The 27731-nt window shown below is 42.7% G+C and overlaps 1 protein-coding gene across 2 annotated transcripts in view; it reads right to left on the bottom strand.

Moving 5' to 3' along the window:
* The window catches only part of ITGA9 (integrin subunit alpha 9), a 245759-nt gene that overhangs the window by 179708 nt on the left and 38320 nt on the right, over positions 1-27731 (bottom strand). For both annotated transcript variants that reach the window (XM_041122619.1, XM_030009961.2), the window contains 10 exons: positions 26185-26252; positions 23645-23774; positions 21968-22053; positions 19264-19332; positions 15906-16043; positions 13655-13760; positions 12101-12195; positions 8992-9082; positions 8375-8420; positions 5204-5358 (listed from right to left, as the gene is read on the bottom strand). In XM_041122619.1, coding sequence (XP_040978553.1) covers positions 5204-5358; positions 8375-8420; positions 8992-9082; positions 12101-12195; positions 13655-13760; positions 15906-16043; positions 19264-19332; positions 21968-22053; positions 23645-23774; positions 26185-26252 — 984 coding nt within the window. The remainder of the gene's footprint in view (positions 1-5203; positions 5359-8374; positions 8421-8991; positions 9083-12100; positions 12196-13654; positions 13761-15905; positions 16044-19263; positions 19333-21967; positions 22054-23644; positions 23775-26184; positions 26253-27731) is intronic.

Here is a 27731-nt window from a genome sequence, read left to right as displayed (position 1 = left end):
CAGCACCAAAAAACTCTCACTGAAGTAGTGTTTGCTCAGTCCCACTAAAGAGCACCACCTAAACAGAAACACAGGGTTTAGTCTGTTTAAAATCCCAGCAGTCTCTCTCAATGTTTTTTTCTTTTTTTAAAGTGTGCACATCCCACACCCATCCCCAATTGTCTCCCAATTGCTTTCAAGACCTCATATGCATGCACACATGCTGAGATCTGCACCACATCACAAGAATAAAGACAAGAAAACCCGTTAGCAAACCCAGGCCCTGTGCAGGCAGAGGCAAAAAGCCCCAAGAGGGAGATGCAGCCCTCTTCAAAGGAGGAGCACCAAACGAAGGCAGGGCTGCAGAGCTTGCAGGGGCACCTGGGGAGGCTCGGAGGCTCTCCAAAGGAAGCGCAACGTATAACTGACACTGAACAATTCCTCGCTGCAGGCGCAGAGACACATGCCAACGTGCGCCCTGTACCAGGCCTCTGAGCAAAGCGATCCCAGCTACTGTCTCTCCAAAACGGCAGTGGATGTTTTCAATCAGGCAGCACAGTTCCCATCCTCCCCCTCCACCTCCCCTTTATTTTGACAACTTGTTTCTATGTTATATCCAATGATGTCACATTTTGGAAAAACTGAAATATCATGAGTAAGTTTTTTTGGGTTTGGGGTGGTTTTTTTCCCCAGCTTCATTGCTTCCAAAAAGCAACCAGGGAGGGGAGGTAACTGGCCAAACTTAGCACTGCTGGTGGTGTAAGTTCCTCCTGCTCACTCCAGTAGGAGATCAGGAGACAAGTTTTTGCTAGCAAATTAACTCTTGCAGGTAATGCCTTCAAATATTTGTCCAGCAGCTTTAAGCAGGTCTGGTTAGAAATGCTTCTGGGGATCTGCCCACCCAACTTCACATGATCAAAATAAAACTCTGGCAGGGATTTCATGAGCTCAGATGAAGGGCTTGATTTTTCTAATGACTATTCCTTTGCCGTAACTGAAGTTAAATGCCTAAAAGCTTCGATAACAGCTCCCTCTGAGAAATTTTTGGTCATACCTGCAAGAGGACCACCAGCCAGCAGACCAGGCAAGTTACTGCAGCCAGTAACAGACAAACCAAGTAAATGGCAGAAGGCATTTTATAATGGATTTTCATCCTAAGTGGCACATACATACTCACAATGCAAGAGTCATCCCCTCACAGGACTGAAGGCAGCCCTGAAGCATAGAGGAGTGAGGAGGGATTGAAATCAAGCAGCAGTATCCTGTGAGCTAGAACAGGAATAGCAGCTGGCTGTGCTAATGGAGGGGTTACACACCCTGAGCTGCCCAGCGCATCCCTTTGTTTCCCACTCAGTTGATGCTACAGCACACAAAAAGCAGGCAGCAAAATGCTCAGCAGGAATAAGCACATCTGTAAGTGCTTGTTAAACTACTAGCTATAGTACTGATTTGTGGTGTCAGTGGAGTGGGGGGAGAGGGGAGGCACCACATGGAGAAAATGATTCATGAACTTTGCTTAGAGAAAATGATTCATGAACTTTGCTTGCAGAGAAAATTATTAAGTAACAAAAGTATTCAAAAAAGTTGCCTTAGCAAATGACAACATACATAGGACATTCCCCCCATCCTCTCCCAAACAGCTTTCCTTTTCCCCTTACTTCAAACTTTGTTTCAAATCCTTCCTCATAGCGTTGTCCCTAGCTTCCAACTAGGGAGCCATCCTCACTGCTCCAGGCATACACTGAACAACACATCCCTACAGCATCCCTGCTTCTGAGGCATTCAGAGGGTAGCACTGTCTTAGGTCCGCATCCAAGCGGGCTGGAAGAGTGAGAGACAGAACTAACGCTCCTGCACCAAACTACACCAGGATACAGATAAGAAGAGGAGCATCCACTTTCATCAGGTTTTGGATCACGCATGTTTCTTCAGTCCTAGAAATGTATCCAAACAGAGCAAAAATGTCAAGCAATCCATTATCCCACAGTAAATCTCACACCAGTCTTTCAGGCAACAGTATTTGGGACATGAAGACTACCCTAGAAATGGATCAACACACAAGCAATGCACACCTGAAGCGAATAGTACAAGAGAAACTTTCAAGAAGTTTCAAACGCATCTGCCTAACTCTAGCCAAATGCCCAAACCCCTTCATTTCATAGCCACTTAACAGTCCCAGTGTAAGAATTAGGTGAATTTTATTACTATTATTGTTGCTGTTGTTGTTGAGGAAATTATCCAGACCATGGGCACAAGTTTATTTCCATTCTCCTGTGGGGATGAATGCAGAAGCAGCGCTTGATACACAGCCTGTTTTCTTGTCCTGGTCACCCAGAAGTGCATGGTCTGAACAGGCTGAAGTCTGCTCATCCAGGCTAGGAAAGGCCTTTCTCTCATCCCTGCCTTTCCTGCAGATACAGAGACCCCAGGAGAGACAAAGCAATGACCCCTCAAGTGAGGGAGGAACAGCTTGAGTGAGATTCCGAGGTGAAATACTGGAAACTTAAAAAGCTGTATTTCTCACACATCCAAGATGTACCAGAGGCTGTCTCTGTCAGAGTGAAGAGTCAGACAATGCCTGGCACACACTGCAGAGCACATGCTTCACTTGGGCATGGCTCTTTGTTCAGACAAAACCATTTCAGCAATAAATTCATACTTCTGAGAACCATAGTCTGCACACAGTATCCACAAAATGGATGGCAATTATGCTGTCATTGGCAGTATCAATAAACACAGATCCTCAGATAGCTGTTACATGACCAGTAGTATTGCAACTACGAGTAGATAAAAAAAAAAAAAAAAAAAAAGAAAAAAGAGAGGAAAAAAAGGAGGGTGGGGAAGTATGCAAGTGTGAGGCAGTGCTAGATGAAGACAAGTTTCCTCAACATGCCGGTTCACAAAATAACCACACATTCAAATAAGCATTGAAGACACACATTTGCCATAGAAGAATGCTGCCTGTATGTTCAGTTTGACTTGACTTTCTAAACATTGTGTAGTAAGTGACAAACTTCAGCTGCCCAAAAGCAAGAGCAACGCCCAGCTTTTCACCAGTAAGCAGCAGTCTTGAACATCTGCGCTGACAAGCCTTAGGGGAGCGGCATTCCCAGTCAGCACTATGTTCTCATCATCTGACTTAACAGACCGCCCCCAGACATCCGAAGATGAGATGATCCAACACTTTTAGCCACAAAACTTTGACATAGCATTTCAACACCCCCATATGCCTTTCAGAGTCTGAAGTGGACAACGATGTACTTAGAGGGCTATTCTATCATACTCCCCCCCCCCCCCCCCCCCCCATTTAACCACGCAGGAGAGGAACCGTTGCAATACTTCCATGAATTGTTCCACCCTTTATTAATTGATACTCTTCAACTGCAACATAATTAAACGGCCCGACTGTTAAGATGACAAACTGAAAGTTTATTTGAGTATTTTATCCAAATCATATCCTGAAGGGATTTTACAGCCAGATAGTTCTGGTTGCAATGTTTTCAAGACAAATCACTTTGCTAGAAGCATTGTATAAAAGGACAATGGTTGGAAGTTTTATAATCATTTACTTAATAGTAAAAAAATTCCTTGTAATGAGATGGATTTTACTTGCCAAAGAAGATGCACATGTGCTTTCACCACAATAAATCATTGGGAGTACAGTTTGTATGACAACACAGAGGAACTCAATTGGCTCTTACAAGACATGATGAAGCAGGAAGATAGGTCTTTTGCAAACAAGGGGAACACATATTTAGATTTGGAAAAAAGGCAGCTCACTTCCTAGCCACAGGTCCAGAGATATGAAATTAAAGCAACAGAAACATTTTAAACAGTACCCCCAGGAACATAAGAAAACCTAGATATTCAGAAAATCTATTCAGTGATTTTCAGAAAGGAATTAACACCCCTGGAGCACTCGGAGATAAGTGTTTACTTAACTGACAGAGTAGCAGGCAATACAAAAAATACTTTATCAAAGCATGTATTTGTCTGCTGAGAGTCATCATTTATAGGGAAGGAAAAAGTGCAAAAATAGAAGTCTCAGTTGCACCAATATGTCAGAAACCAGAGGAATCTTAAATTTAGCAACTCTACTTTTTTGAGCTGTTCAGGTGACAAAGTGATAAGCTGCAGAGAGCAACTTCAACAAGCATCTTGTAGTTCTCACTGCATGTGAATGGCAGGAGAAGTGGCAAGGAGCCTTTTTCTTCACCGACTCATTTAAAATCCAAATACTGCAGCAGGCTCTGCATACTGGGATGCACAGCTGCAATTCTCACCCTTCTCAATTAGCTGCTCAGAAAGGCTGGGGGGGCACAGAGCAGGAGGAGGCACTGCTTCTCCCAGCTCCTCACCAGACCCACTGCAGAAACGGAGCACACTGTGAGGCTAAGGTATCTTCCCTGAGCAGCACACTGCAAGTCCTCTGCCATCCCTAAAGCATGGCAAAGGTAAAACATCACGGCTGAACTAAACAAACCCAGACCTCACAATATTTAGAAATGCTGTATCTATCCCAGACCACTTCACACAATATCTAAGATTTGTAAACATTAGGATGTAAAAGACAAGTAATATTTTAATGCAGCCAAGATGTAAAGGCTTGCACAATTACACACCTTACACAATTCCATTCATCAGAGAAACTCCATGTGTTTTACAGAAACTAACTAACCTGGAAGATATTCTTGCCATCAGTAAAATACTGGGCTATTTATAATCATTTTGTAGACAGGCAAACTGATGCACAGAAAAGGATTTGCTCATGTCTGGTAGGAATTCAGATTTATAGTGCTCTGTTTCAAGAGCTCCTTGTAGACTTTCAAAAACTATTAATCCAGAGCAAACAACACCTGCTTTCTGATAACACTGATAAAGTATATGGATACAGAAACGTGTTATCAAGAGGTAAACAGGGAATATGAACTTAGAAAACATCAATTGCTTCTGTGTTCTCTGTCCTTGCAGTAAGCCCAAGGACACATTTCCCTCCTTTCACTGAGGAAGAAACTGTCCCAGTATTACATCAGCCTCATCAGAAGGCAAAAACATGCCCAAGAAAGTTCCCAGGGAGCCTCCAACTTTCTGGAATTGTATAGCCCAGCTCACCTCGAAACAACTTATTTCATATAAAAGCTCTGTTACTGACTTCAAAGGGAGCCCTTGACTCCAGATCAACCTGCTAGCATGCTCCTGCCCAGGGCTGGCACAGATACCTTACCTATTTCTCCAGGAACACGCCTGCCACTGAAGCGAAAGCATGCTGTGACATTGAGGCAGTTCACTGGCTGCAAGCCATCATGGCACTGAGGAGCTGTGATATTGATGGATGCAGGCAGGAAAATGGAGATGTCCATGGTAATGACAGGCCTGGATCTGGAGATCAACAGAGAAACGGAACTGAGTGATCATTCAGAGGGATGTTCTCAGCCAAAGGAAAATAAAGTAAATTTGGTAAACTACACAATTTCAAGCAGACATGAAAAATAAGAGAGTGCATTTGAACTGTAAGATAAATTAGCACTTGACCTAGCTGGCAAGGACTACTAGTGTCCAAAAACCATAACATCAGCTTGAAGTTCAGTGCTCAGATACAGACTGCAGGCAGGCAGCTGGGGAAACTGGTAATATATAATAATAACCATCTCCAGTAAAAGTTGCATAAAGCCTTCATGGTAACAGGATAGCAAAATTAGCACAATGGCAACCAAGGACAACAAGCTCATGCAAGTGAGAGTGCTTGCTAAGCAGCCTGGATGGTGAGGAACAGGTAGGCAGAGACTTTAGGTTTCCAGAGAATGGTCTACAGTCAAATTTGTGACCTGAAAGTCAAGGAGGGAACACAGGGGTATGAGATGGATTCATACGTAATTTTTCTGACAGTATAAGAGGGACAATAGACACCACATTCATGTTATCTGGAGGAGGGAATGTTTGGCTAATTCTGTCCCAGTGAGCGGTAAGGATTGAATACTCTTTTCACACTGCTGAACTCTGTTTCAGGAGTTACTCACTGCACTATGAAAGAAAGCATTCTACCCTTGCAACTCCAGCACCAGGTTATTGCTGTGACTATTCCTGGCTGAAGAAGACCTCAGCCAGAATTGCAGAGCAAGCCAAGTGCCATCAGGGCTCAGGTGAGTCTCCTCTTCCACAAAACACAGAAGCCCCACCAGCTTGGTTGGGAAAAGCAGCCCAGAAACCCAGGCTCTCCTGAGCCATCCTCAGCGCAGGACTTCAGCCCAAAAATTCACCAAGTGTTATTCTTTGTGGTTTCAATTCTGTACATGTTCAACAAGAACATGTTCTTCCAAAACCAACTCCAGTAGTAAAAATATGTGCAACAACCAGCAGATTCACTGCTAAGGTAGTCCCAGCAGCTGTGCAAGGCCAGACCACGTAGGTAAACCACTTCAGGACTCTCACTCTACAAGCCACTTAATTTAGAGGCAGGGGAGAGGGGGGAGAAGAGAGCGGGGATTGTGGTTACACCTAATTCATATCGACTGGAACAAGATTCACATCAATCTCCGAGACAGCTGCTCAGACTCTTTTACCACAGCCTGAAATAACAGTGCAAGTTTGCATTTTGAGATGGAAGATGAAGATAAATGCTAAACCTAGAAATATATACAGTAACATTTGGGAGGGGGGAGAAAAAAGGAAGAAAAAGAGTGAGCTTCCTAGGATCACTTCACACCTTCGAAAAAAACTCTTTGCAAATGCTTGGGGAGACATAAAAGAACGAATGCTATAACTGATCTAGCAAAATATTTCTCCTAGAAAAAAAAGTATTTTCTCCAGCCAAGATGCACTGTGTGATTTTTCCTTAACATTAGCTCGCTTGGTTATTCACTGGGAAAAAAAAACAATGTGCTGTCAAATGGCCATACACACACGCGAGCAATACAACAATGACGATCTGCCCCAAGTCACCGCGGCTTCCACCAAAGCCTTTAATATCACTTGGCAAAACATTTGTTGGTTTTGGCCAAAGGACTTCACAAAGGCTTCTGGAGGGGTAAGGGGAAAAAAAAAAAGAAAAAGCTGATTTCCTTATCCTAATCTGAATCTAAACAGCAAGAGGGATATGCTGTAAAATGGCAGTAGCAGCAATTAATCAGGCTGCCCAAAGTCAGTCGGTAATGTGCTAATTTCCTCTGAAACACACAAGCATGACTGAACGCGTGGACAGAGCTTACCACGCTGTTGCGATATATGTTGTTTTAAACATCACAGGAAGCCTTTCAGATTGCCTTCCCCCCCCACAAGTAACAACAATGCAGGAGCAAAATGCACAGTTTTCTTTCTAGTGGTTTCGGAGATGTGGGGCTGTAAGATCCCATCTGGGGCATGGCACACCTTTTCACAGAAGCAGCAATTGGTTTCCTCTGCATGCATGATGAAGGAACAGAAAAGTCTTCACAAGACTTGACCACCTACCACGCTGATCATCAAGAGTATTTCTTCCCCCCTCTCCTTTTTCTTTTTGCTTTGTTTAATTGATTCAAATGGAAATAAAAGCCAAGTTTTTTCTGTCTTGAACAGGAAGCAGGAGGCTGGCACGACTGTTCTGCAGCTCCAGCATTTATCTTGCCAGTCTCACCACATCCCTGTATCTTCCATTAAGATGCAGGAGTCCCTAGTGACTTCTACTTCTAATGACATCTAGGTATTGACAGGATTTTTCTATTAAATATTAACAAGTGTAACAACGGAGCTACTGGCAAAATTCAAACTTCCTATTCTCTTCCCCAGGTCTGTGCATCTCAAACCCGCTCCTACTCTAACTCTCCCACCTGCATAATTTGGTGAACCAAGCTGTCACACCTCTCTCCACCAGATGAAACAAGCAATTGCACTTAGCTCATACAATCCAAACAGCAGCCCAAATCCTGTGTGCATTGAAAATGTCTCCATATTTCATTTCCCTGAAGACTCCTATTTCATTCTGTGTCCCATTATAAATTGCAAAATTACATTCTGGCATCATACACAGCTGGCTTTTTGCTCAACTGCGTTCCCTTAAATCATAATTTATTTACTTTATGTAAATGTAAAAACAATAAAAAAGACTTGTCACAAATTCAGAGCAACCTTTCTAAAGAGGCACTGAGATGCAACACATCTTCTGGCTCTAACCCTTTGTTTTCTTCAGAGCCTTGGGAGTCCTACGTATTGTCATCTCTCACTACGCTGTTTAAATCAGATTGTGCATTCTTTGACACCATCCATGTCTAAGGTTCTGCTTAAAAAGTAATCCAGCTTTCTGCTTCTGACCACAATAAACTAGGGAGAAAATTGGAGTGGGGGAGGACTTAGATGACATAAGATACAAACAGAAAACAGACAAAAAGCAGACAACAGCGGATGAAAAAGACATTCATCTCACCTCAGAAGTACCACATTGTCTGACAGGAAGGCTCCAACAGTCATATCTGAAATTTTTGTTACATTGAGACAGTTACAAAGGAGGCATAGAATTCAGTTCTTTCAAATCAGTTCCTAAATTACAGAGCATATATCTAAAAAAAAGCATTTTTCTGACTTAAATCAGCCAGTTGGTCCCTTCAAATATCATTACATCATAAATATTATACCTGCAGGATTAGGTCTGTGATGTTACTTCACTTCTACTTCATTGTTTGATTTTTATTATTACTATTATATTATTGTCTAGGTTTTTTTGTGGGGGTTTTTTTTTTTTTTTCAAGATTGTCATCATGACTGAGCAGCTTCCAAGAAACTTACAACCTTGGACAGATACTGAAATCCTCTGCTTTAATATCTCAATCCTTCATCATGACTGCCCAAACACCTGAATTCAGCAATCGGCTCAAATTCTTATCAGGAGCTTTGAATAACAGAGGGGAAAGGGAAGAAAATGCTCAGCTTCATCAGCCTCCCGCAATGGCAGGAACCAGCAACCTGGAAACGATCAGCTCTGCTGTTTTCTCAGCCTGCTGCTGTGTTTCCCCAGTGCGCTCACTGCCAGAGTAGCGGACGTACCTGGATAACCATTGCCATCCATATCGATTCCCCCTGATATGGACTGGCCGAACATCCGCAGCATCGGGTTTATTGTTTGCCCAGACAGCTTCTGCAGTGGAAAACACATGAGTGAAATCTGTCAGTAACACAAAGAAGCCTCTAAAAAAACAAAACAAACAGAAAACCCAAGAAAAACACAACAACCACAAACCCAAAAAAACCTTCGAGCCTTATTTTCATGGTCACCAGGGCTCTTTTCCATGGGCTGGAAGTGCTGCACATCTGCAGGCTCGCACTTCACCCACGCAGCCCTGAGCAGGAAGGCTGTCGACTGCAGGAAGCCCTTCTGCTCTGGGCTAGGAGGAGGCCACTGTTGACTTGGATTAAAAAACACACCTGCATTACAATCCTCATGCAGACCCAAGCAAAACAAAGAACACATCAAACAGCTTTTTGGGGGGGGGGGGGGGGGGGGGGGGGAGCGGAATTTAACTGCACCCTAGAGATTTTATCTTTTTTTTTCTTTTTTTTTCGCATTACCTTTATTTCTGTAAATAAAAGTTTTAAGCAGCCTCTTAACAAAATTGATGATTAATTGAAACAGAAAATCCTGCACAACCATTCCTTTTCACAAAGTTTGCCAGCATACTCAAAGTCAAAATGATTAATTTTCATCCCACTTGGAAATTCTGGTTTCCATCAGCTATTATGCAGTATTTTGTGTCAGTTTGGAAGCTGTATCTCATTTCTGCCTCCCCAACACAAAGATTAATTAACTTCTAACATAGCTTCTTTTTTTTTTTTAATTACTAACACAAAAACTTTCTCTAAACATTTTGAATTGTAAATGCCTTTGTCTGAAGCAAATTAATATATCAAAATCTCATTTTCTAAGAAAGCAATCGGATGTCTCCCAGCCCTCATTCATTTTGCTGGGCCACCAACGGAAAACCTGAACTCAAACCAACATCTGAATGCAGAAGTTACAGAGAGGAAACCTACCCCACAAAGTAATTTCGAGGCTGTTGGTGGTGCTTCACAGCATGTGACATGCGACCAGCTTTTCCTGGCCCTCCCATAAAAGGACATAATATTGAACAAAAGGTCAGACAGGAAATTCATGGAAAAAAAACACAAGTTGAGGGGAAGAAAGATATCCTGCAGTCCTGACAGCCAGTTTAAAGGGAAACCAGTGCTTCACTGTGTACGGATCTCCTTTTCCTACTCATGGGCAGATAAGATTAAGACAACTGGAAGTAACTTCCTCCCCACATTACACTTGTATCACATTTTTGGGGGGGTCCCAGCTAGGGTGGTAAATCCCGCCTGCACACTTCCCAGCGGACATCTGCAGGCTATTACAGCCTAGAAGGCAGAGGTATAATGCTACTCTGCTTTTAAGTGCCATGAATGAAAACAGCAGGCCACAAAGCCAATTAAGCTGCTTCTGCTCATAGCCACCACTAAAGCTGCTGAAGGGATGTGAGGGAACGACATTGATCAGCAATTTAAATGAAGAAAAGGGGTGAGGAGGAAGCTAACAAAATAAAACGGGTGAAAACATACACCCTGCAGGCTCCCCCTCCACCTCTCTCAGCTTCTTTAAAAATGGAAATCCAGGGCACGGCTCTGGGCTCCATGACATGGCTCAGGGATATAGCAATAAGATACAAAAAGTCTTTCACCTCTGGGTTCAAATCCAGGGCAGGTAAGTAAAGAGCTGAAGTTGTTACACAGTTTTTTTGGTTGCAAGTGGGAGATGAACTGGTGGTATGTCTGGTGCCCTTCAGCAGACTCTGGGAAGGGTCAGAGAGACACTGCCCGTAAGTGATGCCCCCTTGGCTGCCTCAGGACATGGGACAACGATAGGAATGGTATCAAGAGTCAATGACCACAGTACCCTGCCTCCCTCTTGAGCTGGGCTTTGTCCCACTGACCAAGCGGAGAGGCACACGCCATGTCTGCTGCCCTTGCTCTAATGAGGAGGGAGAGGTCGCAAGCAGGATGTTTTGCTTCCCACCCTGCTGATCTGGCCTCTTTCAAAAATGTAAAGTTTTCCCATGAATGATCAAAAAAAAAAAAAAAAATCTGATCCATTTCAGCAAGAGCTGGAAAGCTCCACGCTTTTCAACAGCCAGAGAAGAACCTCCCAAACAGTGGCTCTCAGCAAGAAACAGGCAGAATCCTCCACATGCCCCATATTAGTGCCTTTTAGAAGTATTCATAAAGAGCAATTTAACTTCCTTTTTTCTAAAAAGCAGCGCATGGCATATACATGGTAAAAGGAAAAAGGACTAAACTTCTATGGTCTGTTAGAAGAGTCTCCAATATAACCACTAAACTCTTTAATTCTGCTTAAACTGATTTACTGTGAAGGATCCCACCCAGCAAAAAAACAATCAGAACTTCAAACACACGGAGGGAGGGAAGATTCAGGCTCTCTGAAAAAAGAAATGTGCTAGACAGAGACTAGGGGACACATGTTGGGCAGCATGAGCATAAATTTGTCTTTTCTACTGCCTGGCTACAGTAGCTAAATTGCACTGTGTCATCTCTGCACAAGATGCTATAGCATATCCTAGCTGAGATTTTATTTCATAATAATGGTCAGGGGAATGGCACCCAAGAAAAGCCATGTGATAAATTGCCACATCACAAGGACAGTGCCAACAAAATGGATAAAGAGGCTTCTGCGGGGCACAAAAGAAAACTTAGTACCTCTTTTTCCTCACTAATCCTGCTTCTGCAGGAGGAGAGTGCAACCTCCCAGCTCCCCACTGGCTTCTCCATAATTTGTATGCTCAGCCCCTCCAGGGTTTTCATTTCTCCTCTGCAGCAGTACTATCTCTAAAAACTGACATTCAAACCCAAGTCTTCATTTGCTTCAAGAAGGAAGCTACAGCCAATAACTGTAACAAAAGACAGTGGAAAATATCTCCTAACATCATTTTACTCAACAGCATAGATATGGACAAACTTTGGGAGAAGCCATCTTCAAACCAGGACTGAGAAAACAATGTAGGGCTATAATGAGGCCACCTATAAAGGGACCCCTACGTATGGCGTATTTCTGCAGGCCCTGTGAAAGTGACTTCAGATAGGTATCGTAAACAATAGTGTCACATACCATAGAGTACTGAGGTACAATACCATTGGCATCCCCATGGTAAATGTACACTGCTCCTATGTAGTTATCCTCCTTAGGCGCTCCAATGGCAACATCTGTAAAACAGTACAGATTATAAACATTTCACAACCCATTCTATTAATCCAACTTTTTCTCAATTTTAAAAGCCAGCTATCCATAGGAAAATAGCTCCCCATGACAATGATCATCAGCGGCTCATATGAACCTGGCTAGAAGGAACTTGTTTGATTTAACAAAGAGCTCATGTTAAGATAAACTTAAAAAAACCACACAAATGTATATGAATTTGTACATGCATGTGGCTATGTTGTGCCTAATTAGAACCATGTGCTTGTTATGAAAATGTGTTTATTAACCAGCAACCATGCTCAAAAAATTTAATTTAGAATCCTTTCATATAAAAATCTCCAACCCAGGGGAACATCAGTTTTGTGAACCAAGACCATTGGCAAAACATTTATTATAGTACTACATTAAGTTTGCTTGAAAATCCAAGGCTCCAAAGTGAGGCTGGGTATATAAAATAGACAGGCAGGAAGAAAAAAAGGCTGCTGAGGGTGCACTTTCAAATTACATTTGATCCAATTTAAATGCAAACTCCTGCAGAAAGAGTGATCCCACCTCCCATTCTCCTCTCCTAGTTAGCTCTACTGACTACACAGCTGCTAAAATTAAACTCTTCCCAATGGCTTCATATCCATGGACTGATACAACTCTGCAGTCTCTCCATCACCACAACTGACCCACAAGCAGCAGCAAGAACACACAAATGCATGTCCAAGTGCAGAGGAAAAGCATGGCCACCATTTGTGAGGGCAACCTGCAATGAGGTTGGGTTAAGCTTAATGGAATAACGTGCCCTGAGTGGCCTAAATCCAGGCACACACTGAGTTAGTCAGCCTTTGTTTGGAAGTCCTTAATCTGCACTGCCAGAAATCAGGGCAGAAAAGGTGCCAGCATCAACACTTCGCTCTCACCTATTGCTATCACAGCATGGGGCCTCACACTGAGCAGCCTGCAAAAGGAGCAGGGGTAGAATAAAGCAAAGGAGAGAAATTATTAATAGAGTACATGCTATCAGGAGCGAGAAGCTACTTCTTAATTACACTTCATGATAAGAAAACGTGATTATGTCAACAAAACTGGAAAGGCTTGAAGACATAAGGAAATGGGAAAGAAGAAAGAAGACAGACATAGGTTTCTGTTTTGTTTGGGGCGTGGGTATCTAAAGCCTTTTATAAACCATACACGAAGAATAAAATGCAAGAGCAAGGAAAGTAAAGCAATGTTAATGAGACTGGCATGCAAGTTGCTTGGACACAGACTAAACGTACATCAAGGACAATCAGCTACAAAAGGCTCTAGCAGACAAATCCCACACAAGCGTATTTATCATTAGCACAAGCCCAGGTGCTGGTCGGGTCCACAGGAGCAATAGATGCCACTTGGCACCCAGCCATGCAAGGAGACTGGCAGTGCTGCCAGCCCCGCTGGCATTTCCAGGGAAATGGCCCGGGAGGAAATGGCACCGACCTGAGAAGCCATCATCATCGATGTCGCCGAGGGCGGCCATGCTCTCCCCAAAGTGTGCATTGTATGTGCTGTCACCATCCAGGACAAGCTGCTCTTCCAGCACTCCCTAGCAAGTAGGAAATAAAACAGGGTCAGGGAAATGGTGTGAGCCCTGGATGAGGTGAGCTCTCCCTGTGGGAGCTGCTGGTAGCACCAGGGGCAGGGCTGCAGTCTGACTCTCACCCTCACTGCACACAGATCGCCTGGGCACCAAAAATCTAATTAATTTGTTTTTTTAACCATCTTCTGTCTTTTAGTTTTAAGGGGGGGGAGGAGCACATGAGTGATATAACTAAAATGCTAAATTAACTAAAGGATAACTCAGTGATGTAACTAAATGCAGTCACAGGGCTTGGGGCGCTCACGAAGGTTTCCGATGCCTAAAATGTAACAGCCCAGAGCTTGCTCTACTGGCAGATTACATCCGAGGAGTGAAATCCTCAGTCAAGGCTTATTCAGCTAAACCTCGGTGAGTTAAGGAGAATTTTCCCCTAAGCAAAGAACATTTGGGCAATTGGATTTGAAAACTTTTTAAGTATTGGACAGAAGGATTAAAGCAAAGTCCCCAAAAAGCCTTCTGAAATGAAGAATAAGGAAAGGGACTTAATGCAATAAAGAGACAGAGGAAAGTTCAGAATAAAGTAGCTTTGTACTCCTATGCCATGAGAAGCCTTATATGGATCTGGTATTTCTTGCCCACCCACTTTCTGGTCAGATACATAAGCTTTAGTTTCTTGCAGCCTTCCCTCAAGGGGAAAGGAACATTTCCACAAGAAAACAAAATTTAGTTACGCAATCCAACTCTGTACCCACCTCAAGGGTTGTTTTGTTTTGGTTTTGCTTGCTTTGTGAATGAGAGTAAACTGCCCTCTGGAACATGCAATAAAATCTTTTTCTTGGCTGCGGGGAGTTGCTGACTTTAAGAAAATCCCACATAATGAAATTGAAACACAACAGAGAGGAGACAGGCAGGCCTGTATGTGCAACTCACTTCTTTGCAGTCCTCACAGGAAAGGGCAAAATATACGTGTATTAAATCCAGCATCACTACACATGCTTGTGTTATAATGCAGTTTTCTCTGATTCACTGCAATGACCTCTTAAGCAATGGTGCTTGCAGAATGAAACAGAGTTTAAAAAGTCCAAACACGAAAATAAAACCCACAATCCTGCAAGCTATTGCTCCTGCAAGTAATTCTTGAAGCAGGAGTATAAGAAAACCCTACTAGGTTCTTGACTATTTTATAAAAAAATAAAACTTAACTCATGCATACTCTCACTGTGAGCAGGAAATGTTGGCTATTATCTGCTTGGCATTCTGGACCCTATCCTGAGGACCCAGCAGCAACACTGCAATATAAGTGGGACAGCCTGTGGATCAGACTGACAAAGTAAAGCTCATTTAAAGGAGGAGTGATAATAGAAAATAAAATTACACCAAAAGCAATTCTGAAGTCTCCCAAATGCTGCCTATAGGACTTGTGGTGAATGTTAAGTCTAGCATAAACAAAATCCGTACATTAAAGTCCACAAAATACTGATGAAGAAAACCAATTTCATTGTAGTCCATAACAACTCCTCCTTTGAGACAGCAGGTTTGGGACCTGAATATCAAATATTTAATAATATGTAAACAACCATTGTTTTCCTATAAATACAACATAAGAATGATCTTGTTTTGCCAATGCAAGAAAGTTCAGACTCTTCCAAGACTGTTGTTGGATCACGTGAAATCCAACAGCATTGGCTGATAAGAACTTCCCCTAAAGTTTATATATGGGCCATAATGCAAATATAACTTGATTTCTATCTCTGGTTTCTCTTCACAAGGTCTTCTAAATCCCCAGACATTTGTGTTCTAATTTGTAGGTCCTAGTGACTACCCAAAACACTCAGCCAAAGCTGCTGACTCTTACTTGGTTTTGGCATCAAATTCATGTAAAGCCACAAATACCACCAAGTTTCAACATAAAGCCAGAAACTTTCCCAGACCTCCTCGAAAGATTCACAGCTCTGTGATGAATGTGGGCTGGTGTCTGGGAAACCATGATACCAGGTGAGTTTTCCGTGACTTCATGCTCTGCTAGAGACATCCAGAGCCCCTCTATTTGAGACATCGAGTTTCACCATGCAGTGCTGGAAGGACATTAGTGCTACCCTGCCCAGACCCATGGCCTCATCCCTTAGCAAGTCATCTCCTGTACATACTCACGTTTCCTCTGTTGATATAGACTGTGACTTGACCCTCATCTCTGATCTCAGAAAACATAGGTGCTCCGACCAGCAGGTCTGACAACCCGTCAGAGTTCAGATCAACTGCACATAAGGAGGAGCCAAAGTAAGAGCCCATCTGTAACCAAGCCGAGTCACAACAAAGCATTCAGTATCTGCCCACACACAGGAGGAAGTCATTTAGGGCATTTGCTTTTTTTTTTTTTTTATTTCAAATGATGACTTGCTGCTTTATCACTCACAATCACTCCTACAGAGAAAGCTTAGGGGATAATTCTGGCAGGAATTAAACACTTTACTGTACAGTGTATCAGCTTGGATAATTTACCAACAGAATAAAATTTATACCCTGGGACATGCTTAAGTGAGACACTTAAAGAGCTTTCTTAGACTAGCTTTCACTTGTCAAATGCTTAAAATCAGAGAGGGGTGAAATAAGTTTCCCAAACCAAGACCTGGCTAGTGATTATTCATGCCCAGTGCCAGACTTCCTAAAGAGACTTCAAGTTGGGTACCACAGATCTTCTGGGGATACCTTAAAGAAATAAAGAAAAGGAAAAAGAAAAATAGACAAGGGGTAGGGTATCCATGAAAAAGAGGCATCTAAAATTACCTCTTGATTGTGGCCTATCTTCCCCTGCTCTATTTGTATCTATTTGTATCAGTCACCTTCAAATAGCAGTACTGGTTGTGGGTTTCGATCACAGCCTTTCCTTTCAGGTACAGGCAGGTGAGTTGACACAGAAAGATGACTTTCAATAAAAGCTTTCCAGTTGATACACAAAAAACCTAAGCCACTTTCAGTCTCCAGTTATTATTGCTTGATAAAACTTAATTGCTTAAATTTAAGAAATACATTAATCTCATTACATAATTTTTGATACAGGTTAACATTAAATGCTAACAATCTCCCAGCTGGCACCCACATTACGAATTTCAAAACACTTTTAAACACAAAAAGGAAACCAAAAACAAGAATGATATTTCACCCTTACTTCATCCACTTCTGCTTAGGGACCACAAGGCATACTCTTTGAGACCAACTACAAACCATAGTCTCAAAATTAAAAGTAACTTCCGAAGGAAAAATTAAAAGATACCACTTCTTATTTGAAATTGAGAGCTGTTTACATAGTAGGAAAAATTGTGGTTACAGAAATAATTATTTAGGTTAAAAAGAATGAATCACATTTCTTTCATGCTTTTACATTCCTCATTGCGGATCTCTGACCCACAGCCTTCCATGCCTAGAAAGTTTAGGTGCACGAGCCAGAGCTCCTGGGCATGCTAAGAGATGGGCAGTAGCAACTCTATTCTATGCAGTCCATAAGATTTAAAAGCTGCTAAATATAGCGGGGTGAGTTAAGGATAGAGTTTCAGTTTGTAATTCAGATTTTTGTGTTTGTGTGGGTTTAAGGTCAGACCTCAAACATCATTTGATTCCAGTTATTTTGTAGCTTAAGTTCCCTTGTGGATTTTTTATTTGTTTATTCTTTTTTAATCCACTAAGGTTTTAAAACAAATTTCTCTTGGGTAAGGAGCGAAAGTTATGAAAAGCATTTCACTATGTATTCAGGCAGTTTTCAGGGAAAGGCTATTATTTACTTAACTGCAGCATGGTACGTCTGCAGCGTGGGTGAGTTCATGATGCTGTGAGAACCTGAAGTTTGTGCACTTAACATTTGTAACAAGGCACTGCATTTTCTTTTTTTCTTGTCTGCATTTGATTTCCTAGTTCAGCCTCCAGCAATAAAAAAGGGAAGGAAGAAACTGGCCTGCTTTTAATGTCTGTCTAGTAAGAATGTCAGAGCAATGAACTTTCACACCACTGGGAAGGACACAGCATTCTGTGAGAGCTCATTTCGAGGCAATTCTCATTGCTCAGCATGTCTGGTTATATTTCAATCACAAAACAAAGAAAGGGTGATTTAGGACAGCCTTCTCTTTAAAATGAAATTATCATTTGGATTTTAGAGAATTTGTAGAAGACAGATGCTAATGGGGAAGGAGGAGATGACAGCCTAGAAGTACTTGAAGGACGTAAATACTTGATTAGTTAAGTTACATACAAGAATAACACAATTAAATTGAAAAAGGAAAGTTTTGGCTGAGATCTGGAAACTTCCTGATAGCTCTGTTTATTAGGCTGAGGAATAGTTCTCCAGGAACACATCCTTAGGGACATTTAAAAGTCAACAGGGAAAGAAATTAACAGGAAGCAATCAAACACAGGAGGTGCCCTGGATGAACCGGGAGGTCTTTTCCTTTCAAGATGTCTGCAATTCTGCTAGCGCAGAGAAAGACAAATTTTGGAGAGGCCCTCCATCTACACATACTTGCAGTTTTCCCCTATACCAGGCATGTTTTTAAAGACTGCAACTGTGTTTTGTTGGGAAAAAATAGCAAAACATGCTAACACTCCCAACTTGATGATACAATCAGACACTTCAGAACCTTCTGAGGGTGGCATGTCTTCCTAGAGCCAGAAGCCAGCAGTAACCTTTTTCTTCTGTATTTCCTCTCCTTCCAGGAGAGCACAGGCAACCCCAGGTAAGGGCTATTGTTTCCTCACTGCAGTATTCGAAATAAGACACCTTTTTGTTGTTACCTATAGTTAGACATATTGTCCACTTCATTTCCCCTGCAACATATCTCCAGCAAGCCCCCAGTAAAGAACACAAGCTGTTCCCCACTCAAACACGACATCGCATGAGGGGAGCTGGATCTCGCTAGCATTCACTAAATTTCATGGGGGGGGGGCGGCAGTGGTGTGGTGTGGTTCAGCTCTAAGACACCAGTCCTAAGAGCAAAACGCAGGACTGATTCATGGTGGAAAGGGTGAAATCATCATCTCGAAGTAATGAAGCTGCTCCTCCACATGACAGTGTAACTCTAATATCCCCCCTGTCACATCAGGACACAGAAAAACAGACTGGGGCTTTGTGTATTAAACTAAGCTCCAGGCTATCCACATCTCCCAGTAACATCTACTAAGAGGAAATCTGCATCGAGGCTCACCTCGCGCCCCATTTCCCACATCTCAGAAGGTGCTGCTACAGTTGCATAATGCTAAAGAGACCAACTAATACAATTTTCAGCAGGACCTTTAATTTCAGTCACATGGGCACTGAGCAGACTTTGAAGTCATGACTGCTACAGGAGAAAGGGTATACAGCTGGTCTGTACAATAGGTTTAGGTCTTCTGGGAGGTAAAAAGAAACAGAATTTGCCTGACAGCTCATGAAGCAGTGGAATGAAAATGATGCTCCGAGGTGACCCTGCCATTATTTCCCACATCTCCATCCCTTAAAAGAAAACACACATACATAAAAGCTCACCTTTTTTCCTGAAGCCTGGAAAATCTTTACTAGAGAGCCTGATCGTCTGTCTGTTCTGAAAATATAAACCTGAAAAGTGAAGAAAGAAAAAAAGTTAACCAATACTAACTATGAAGCACATAATGGTACAGCATTGATGCTTTCTAAATAATATCTAAATCATGATCACGGCCATGGCTATTGCCAAGATCCAATTTCATGACCACCTTATTGCTCAGTCTTGTTGTAAAAGACAAAACATAGAGTTCCCCATTTTCCTGATGAATCACAGGCCTCTTATCATGAGAAATGCTTGAATAGTATCTTGTCACCTACTTTTTTTGGTGTGCATGTGTGTATGTGCACATGTGAGTATTTAAAAGCACCTAGTAAAGGAACTTTCCAACTCTCAAACAAGTCTTTCCAACTCTCAGGAGCATCTGGAGACTGCCTGGAAATGAGCCGGGCAAAAGGCTGAAAAGGCATAACCCTGCTCCCCTCCCCTTATCCAGCCTTCCTTTCTCAAGGACATGTGCCTGCACACACTGTGCTGCAAACCTCGTGATGCTTCAGCAAAGATCAGAGTAGAAATCCCAATCAGACCACCCAAAGCATTTGCACTGTTTCTGTCTGAAACAACCTGTAAATCAGAAAAGTATTCAAATGTAGTCCACTCATTGCTTGTTTCCACAGGAGAAACTGTTTAACCAGGAACTCTCAGGGATAAAAGTTTTGATATGAGTTCAATAACGGACCTTGTACCAAAATTTAAGACCTAAAATGCATGGCTTGCAGAAAGGGACTCCCTTTGGCAGAAAGGCTGACTCAGTCAGCCTTTGAGACTCCTCCAGCATTTGACAGGCTCCCTCCTAGCAGGTGCTCACGCAGCTTGCGGGACAGAGGATCTCTTACTTTCAAGGCCACGTGGCGGAGCCAAGCACTTGACATAGTTGAATATGTGTCAAGTTATTAATACTTGGTGAGACAGAGTTCAAAGCTGTTTTCACCTCAGAACACAGCACAGTTTTACTGCAGACAATTGCTCGAGATATAAAGGACTCCCTAGGTTTTGCAGCAGCACATTTAGCAGCAAAAGCAGCTTGCCAGGCCTCACAACTTCAAGCCCAGTCTTAACTAATGACACCCTTGGTGACTTTGGAAAAACGACTCAGTCTCATTAAGTATCTTGGCTTTACCTTCAGTGAAAAGGGTGTGACAATGCTAATCACTTTCTATCAGGGAAGTAGAAAGGATTAGGTTATTAGAGAGTGTGGAAAGCACAACAGGACTGCTCAGCGTAACATCCTGTACTCAACACCTCTTACCGCTCCTTTGCCATGCGTTCCTGCTACCCACATATCATGCCAAGGGAGAATAACAGGAGCTTCTGCAACTAAAGCAGTAGTCTTTACACTACAAGGCCAGCTGCTTTCTCATGGATCTCATGTTAGCAGCTGGTTTTTTCCCCCTCCTTGTACAGAAATTAAATCTTTTCCACAGAGAAAACAGGTTGGAAGGAAGGTGCATTGGAGCAGCCATAACATAGCACCTAGGATAAGGAAACTATGTCTATCCCATGCACATGTCCTCTCAGTAGCAACGGCGCTGCTGCTATATTGCATATGTCCTAGTCATGCCAGGTGAGGTATACGTAGAAAGTTCATCCTCTACTTTTATTCCGTTTTCCCCACTTGTGCTGCTACCCCTGAGACATGGTTACTACCCAAAATAATCTGCCTAAACCAAGGGATAGTGTTCCTGGTAGTGGAGACCTTTTACTCCTTACTGTTATGACTCAGCTATACTCATGTCCCTATAAAGCAGGAGAGGCAGAGGGAGGAAGATGGAAAGGGGGCTGCAGGACATCTCTGCTCAAGCACGTGGTGGAAGCAGGTTCTGAAAGGACTGGATTTTGAAGAAAGAGGGACAAAAGTGGATCCTTTACATCCCTTCCCTCCCTCTCCCCATTCCCACTTCTCTACCTTTGGTTCAGAAGTATATAAGGGTCACAGCACTCACCCTCAAACGGCTCCCCCAATAGCAGACAGGTACTTGGCACAGGACCATCAGGTACACCTAACTCACCAGCCATTTCCATCTAGCCATTCACTGGCTTACATCTTTGGGACATCGAACATATGTATGCCTACAGGAACCCCCCCCTTTTTTTTTTTTCCTTCTCAAGAGACTATCACCAACACTTCTAAGTAAAGCTGGCAGAAACCCAGATTCTAATCCACTAAACATTACAAAGTTTTAAGACAGACATCAAATTGCCTAGTAAATGGCTTTTCATGTTATGGGAGACGCTAACCTGAAGTAAATACTGAAACAGTCAAATGTATGAAGAAAACAAGCATAAGACAAACTCTTTTTTCCAAGTTTTGTCATTTCCAGGCAAGGTTTAAGGGATACCTATATGTTACAAATCCTAAACAAAAGCAGTGTGAAAGAAATGTTGTCTGTGTCTCGTTAAAATAACTATTGTAAGGATTGGGTGGGAGAGAGAGGAAAGAGAGGGGTGAGGGATGTGAGGCACCAAGAGGGACAGGTCAAGAAAATTTGATGACTTCATCAAACTATCTCACCTCTCCCCTGCTCAGTGCTCCAAAACCACCCTGTAGACAAAAATCTCTTGGCTTCTCAGACACATGGGAACTGCATCAGTATTACTTTTTTTGCCCCGTTGCATCTGACCACATTATTGTTTGACAAAAAGCCGCACCTTTCCGATGCCTCCATCCTGGGGAGCTCCTCCTACAACGTCCGTGGTAGTCGGCTGAGAGAAATGACCTGCTGCCACTGCATATCCTGAGCGGGAGATGGGGTGGGGTGGGAGAGGAGAGAGAACATAAATAAACAAATAATCATGAAAGGGAAGAGCCTGAGAAACAGGTCAGCCAGCTGGATCACGCTCATCGGGTTTCACTGCTCCTCCTGGGCTACACATTGTTAGTGTTAACAATCATCCTGCTCAGGATGCACCAATATTCTGCTCAAAAGCTCACAGCGATGGGAATTGACAGTATGCCCTCCAGTGCTCTTCCAAAAGCTGAGAGAAGAAAGGTGTGTGTGAAGCTGAACGAGGCACACATGAAGCAGGTACGGGGAGCAGTCTGGTAACCGTGAGTCCAGAAAGAGAAGTGGTAAAACAGGAACAGGCACACAGAAACAGAGCAAACAGACCACACCACTGCAGAGAAAGTATCATGTCAAAGAGCAACAGTCCCACATTGACCAGGCAGAAGCGTCCTCCTTTGGCCAAAATCACTGCCCAGGAAGTCTTGGAAAATTATGTGCCTTTTTGGTCGAGGGGCGGAGAGCAGAGGACAGTAGGCAAAGAGGTCAGAGAAGTTAATGGCTTAAAAAGATTTTTGTTTAGGCAAGAAGAAAAATGGGAGGATAGATCAAAACAAAAAGGAGTGTATTTGAAAGGAGATCAAAGATTCAGTCTTATGTGATATATTAAAATGATATATAATAACTAAAGAAGAGTAGAGTGCTTTCCTTCCAAGACAGCCTTGGATTTGCCTTGCACTTCTGCTGTAAATTATTGAGGCTCTTGTCTACATGGCAAATACTATATTTCAGGTCTAGCAGTGGCAAAATCTATTTATGTCCTTAAATATGTATATATACACTCCTCATTTAGCTATCACCAAGCAGCATCTTCCAAGTGGTATTTTTTTAAAGGCTAAAGGTTAAGGGGAAAAAGAGAGGCCAGTGCGAGTCTTTAGTCAAACAATATCAAACTACTGACTGAAATGCCTTCTAGGTCTCAACAGTCTTAGGCACTGGGGATTAGGTGGAAGCCTTTAAATTAAGTCTTTTTGGGCCATTAGCTGGTTTTAGAGCAAGTAAACCCAACTGAGTTAAAGATGTACTCAAATCTATAGCCAATCCTTTCACAACCTCCTTCTGCTGCCAATGACTCATTTATATGGTGAAATTTTTGTTGAAATAAATTTTTATCTGCAATATACAGTCTGTAATTATGTGTTGTACCCATTTTAAAGACAGCTGTAAGCAGACGTGGAGCCTAACCAATGACAAATAATTTGTCCATCACAGGGCAAAAGCAGGAATGTAGGAGGACCACTACCATCCAACTTGCTTTTCAGTTGAAATGCATTTTCTGTATTAGTCCAAAAAAATTACAGCAACGTTTTTTTAAAAACAAGCAAACAAAAGTGGAATATTCTGGCTGCTTATTTGCTTATATTTCTTTCCAGGTAGATAACCCTTTAATTCAGATGTTTTTCCATTCACGCTTTTCATAGTAATACTCTACACCACCAAAAAAAAAAAAAAAAAAAATCAGTATCAACTTTATAGCATCAAAGCCTTGAAATATGTTGTTGGACTGATCCATTCTCACAGTGAGCACCAGAGAGCTGCTTACCAAGGTATGTGTACCGCCTGGCTATCACAGCATCATCGTTCAGCTTGTAATATGTGTTGTCAGTGAGATTCAGTACTTTGACAGTTCCTGTCCAATAATAAGATCCTGGTGCCCCCATGATGACCAACTCCTGCAACAGGAAAAACAGAAGGGTATGGGGGAAAGGATGGGGAAAAAAATAAGTATCAAAACTGGACAAAAATTCAGTAATTTTGTCCCTGAAACCGGGGGGACAGCCAGCGTGCTGCCGAGGGAGATGCTAAACAAAACTGGACAAAAACACAGTAATGGAGAAGGGACAGGATATTAACTTAAAACACCAATTATAAGTCCATCTATAACAATCTCTATTCTGTGTTCATGTAGATAGCATCCTTCTTCCCAAGCATTGAGGTCACTGCACACACCCTAGAGACACATGGTCTCCCCTTTTATGGCCCACTTCTACTCACTGTTCTGCCACTTCAATAGAAGACCTTCCTTGGCCTTACTAACCATCAAACTTATCCCTGACAACACAGTCCTCCTAAAAATCTCTATCTGCCTGCTTCCTTTCCCAACCATCCTCCAGAAGACCTTCACCAAGTGGCAGAAGAGTCCCAGACCACCCAGACCCACCACTCAGCTACAGACCGTGCCCCAGTGCTGGCTGACATGCTATACCAATCTGTGTCATGAAGAACACAGCACAAAGGATTTTGATTTTACTACTCTGAAGCTAAAGAGCTGCCATGCACTCAAAAACCAGGGTGTGTGTTATGTCATGGTTGGAACATTTTGCCTTGTTCTGTCTTCAGATACACTCTGCTCTTTGAGAGACAATCTGGTTCTATTTCATTAGAGACACCCAGCATGATTAAGGGTTTTAAAAGACTAGAGATCAGGCAAAGTTTGATCCAGCATTCAAAGGCAGATGCTCATGGATAACGCTTTTGAATCAAAATCCAAGGTACATTTGCATGCAAGAGAGATTGAGAAAATGTTGCCCCAAAACATTCAGCATCCCTGTGGGGAAACCTTACTCCTGGATGTGGTTTTAAATACCTCCAGCAAGGGACCAAATTAAGCCTGGGGAGCATTAACCCTAGGTAAGTTCTCCATCCCTGGGGAAGACAGGATGACAGCTGCTTTGCCTCATATCTCCGTTCAATGCAAGGCCACGGGTGGACTCCATCCTTGTTGGAAAACGCTCCCACACCCGGGATCCCTTCGGGTGACCAGTTCCAGTTGGGGCGAGATGTTAAACAAGGGATTTTTCTAATAAGACGATGGGGACAGGATTGCAAACTCGACCAAAGAGCAGGATATGCTTGGCAACAGCTTTTTTTCCTTGGGAGGGGCCATGCCCTTGAGGTCAAGGGATCATTTACCAGCAGGAATGACTACCATCAGCAGCACTGAATATACGGTAGGGGCTTGCCTGTTTGACCCAAAAAGCCATTTATCTGTGTTTCCTGCTCAGTGAGCTGCCATCAGGCTGAAGCAATGAAAGTTCAAAGATATCTTTTGAACTAGGGTAGCAAAGAAGGATTTAAAGCATGGGAACAAAAATAGGCTGGAAAGAGCAGACAAGCCAGGAAACAGCTGCTGCTGGCTGAACATCCAGTTATCAAGACAGTGCCACTGTAGCAACATTGCCTGCCATCCCAGTTTACTCAGAAATCACCTTCTGCCATGTCAGAGATGACACCTTTATTCTGCTTTTATCAGCCTGGACAATAAATTCTGCAAATTACTGCATATATAATTAGGAGTGAGTATATATTTGACATGACAGTAACGAGGAGCCTGACACTGAAATAGCTTTTTTTTCTTTAAAAAAAAACACAAACCAAAGCAAAACAACAACAACAAACAAAAAAAACCAAAAAAAAACCCCAACCCTGAAATGTTACAAAACCCCATCAATTCATATATAAGGGAACAAATTCATCCTTGACATAACTAAAACATGGCTGACAGACTTCTATCAAGGAAAGAATATGCTCCAGTATTTAGAACAGCTCTGGAGCATATATTTTACCATGCTACTTTTCCCCCATCTTTTTGCAATAAAGAACTGAAGCAGAACTAAAAAAAAAAAGTATTTATCTTATGTACATATATGTATGTGCATACAGATATTCACATACGTACATATGCTCAAATGTACACATACATAAACAAAACCGTTCAGGGAGGACTGTTTTACATCATCACTTAAAGTAAAGAGTTAATGTTAGACACAGAAATATCTCTACGCAAGTTTTGGGATGTACACAATAAAAACATTCCCTGAGGACGTTTCCCAGAGTCAATTCATTCATTCTTGTCCACAGACCTTGAGAGACATATACACCTACATACAAACTACTGGGCAGGCGTGCAAGATGCAGGTACCCGGGAGGCTGTATGAGGCAGGAGGGTGTTTGCTGGCAGGAAGGGACCATGCCCAGCGCTCAGCCCGCTGTCCAAGCCATGCTCGGGACTCCCCTCCTAGGGCATGCAGCAGGAGAGCCGCTCATCAACCCCATCCCTTCCGCGTGTGCACTCCTGCTCACCTCAGTGAAGAAGCCCGCGATCCCTGCCTGGCACGAGCCATGCTCCTCTCCGTACTTCTTCTTGTACTCTGGATGGGAGAAGGGAAGAAAACAAACCATGGTCATCACTGGCATGGCACGCGCTCTCTACCTGAGCTGTCTGCATTGCCACACGCACAGCCTGGAGAGACACCAGCACGCAGGGCTCCTGGGTTTATCGATGGATCTGCCACCAATATGCACCATGGCAGCATCCTCACCCACATCGGGGGTTAAAGCAAGGGGCCTGAAACCAGGGGGACAGCCAGTGTGCTGCCGAGGGAGATGCTAAACAAGCAGTATCACAGTAACATGATAACAGCAATAGCATCACCCCAGTAAAGGTGCATCAGAAGTCTTCCACTTCTGGCAACCAGATCAGCACAGCTGGAAAGGGGGCAGCAAAAGGCGATGCACGTGCCTGTGTGCCACCAACCCTGCACTACAAGGTTTAATCCTCAGGCCCATCACTACCTCAGAGAAACAAAGTGATTTTCCCCTATAATGACAGTCACCAGAGCCCCCCACATAAACATTTCTTCACTCACTGCCTTCTCCCCCAGATGGGAGGCAGTGAGTGAGGAGAGGGCGCTGCATTCCTAAGTGATCAGACAACAGTCTCATTTGAGGGATGCTCAGGTCTGCTGCTTTTCACAGCCACCTGCTCAGAGCTCCCAGTTCACAGGGGAACCAACCAGCATCACCACAGTTTTTGTTTCTGTATTTTATGTAGCAACTGTTTCTCCTATCAAACCTGAGGAATTTTTACTTTACCTTTTTGCAGAAGAGGAAAAAAATATTTCTAGAAATACATTAAGTTTGGGGTGGGAGAGAAAATCACTTTCCACCCCGCCTTAATCAAAACACTTTCAGTTTAGGAGCATTTGAAACTTTGAGCTGGATCAGAACTTTTGCAGGTTTTTTCCCGAGCATTATTTTCAAATATTTACCATAATAACAAGTGCCCAGCTTCAGCATACTGCTACTTCCTGTGTATTACAGTAATTCAGGCTCCAAAAACATTCACCATATAGCCTGGTAATTGTGAATTATTTTTTTAAGCACAATTAACTCATTGCTAAATGATAAAAATTTTAATTAAATCAATGAGCAAATTGCCTCTTTGGAACCAAGCACGTTCCTTTTGAACTGCGTTTTATCTTATTGAAAAACAAAAGGAATTCATCATAAACTGCTGCCTTCTCACAGAATTTTTTCAAAACATTGTATATGTGTGTGTGTGTATATATATATACACACACCCCCCATTCCCCTTTTATATATTATATATAGTCTCTTCCTAACATCATAAAGATGCTCAGATTTTAAGGAATTTGCTGAGGTCATACCAGTTGCACGGGGGGAGGTTTAATTTGAGAGACCATGCAGAACAGTGACTTGATCCACAAATTACAGCTCAAATGCCTAACGCCCTTGGCTGAGGCAGGGTCCTGCCAAAGCAGATGTGCGTCCCAGCAGAGCAGGAGGCCCAGAAGCACACTTGGGTTTCCTAGTGGGAATGCACGACA

The sequence above is a fragment of the Aquila chrysaetos genome, chromosome 3 (genome assembly GCF_900496995.4).
Source record: "Aquila chrysaetos chrysaetos chromosome 3, bAquChr1.4, whole genome shotgun sequence".
Taxonomy (NCBI): Eukaryota; Metazoa; Chordata; class Aves; order Accipitriformes; family Accipitridae; genus Aquila; species Aquila chrysaetos.
The sequence above is the reverse complement of the archived record's forward strand: the minus strand, read 5'-3'. Positions and strand labels throughout refer to the sequence as shown.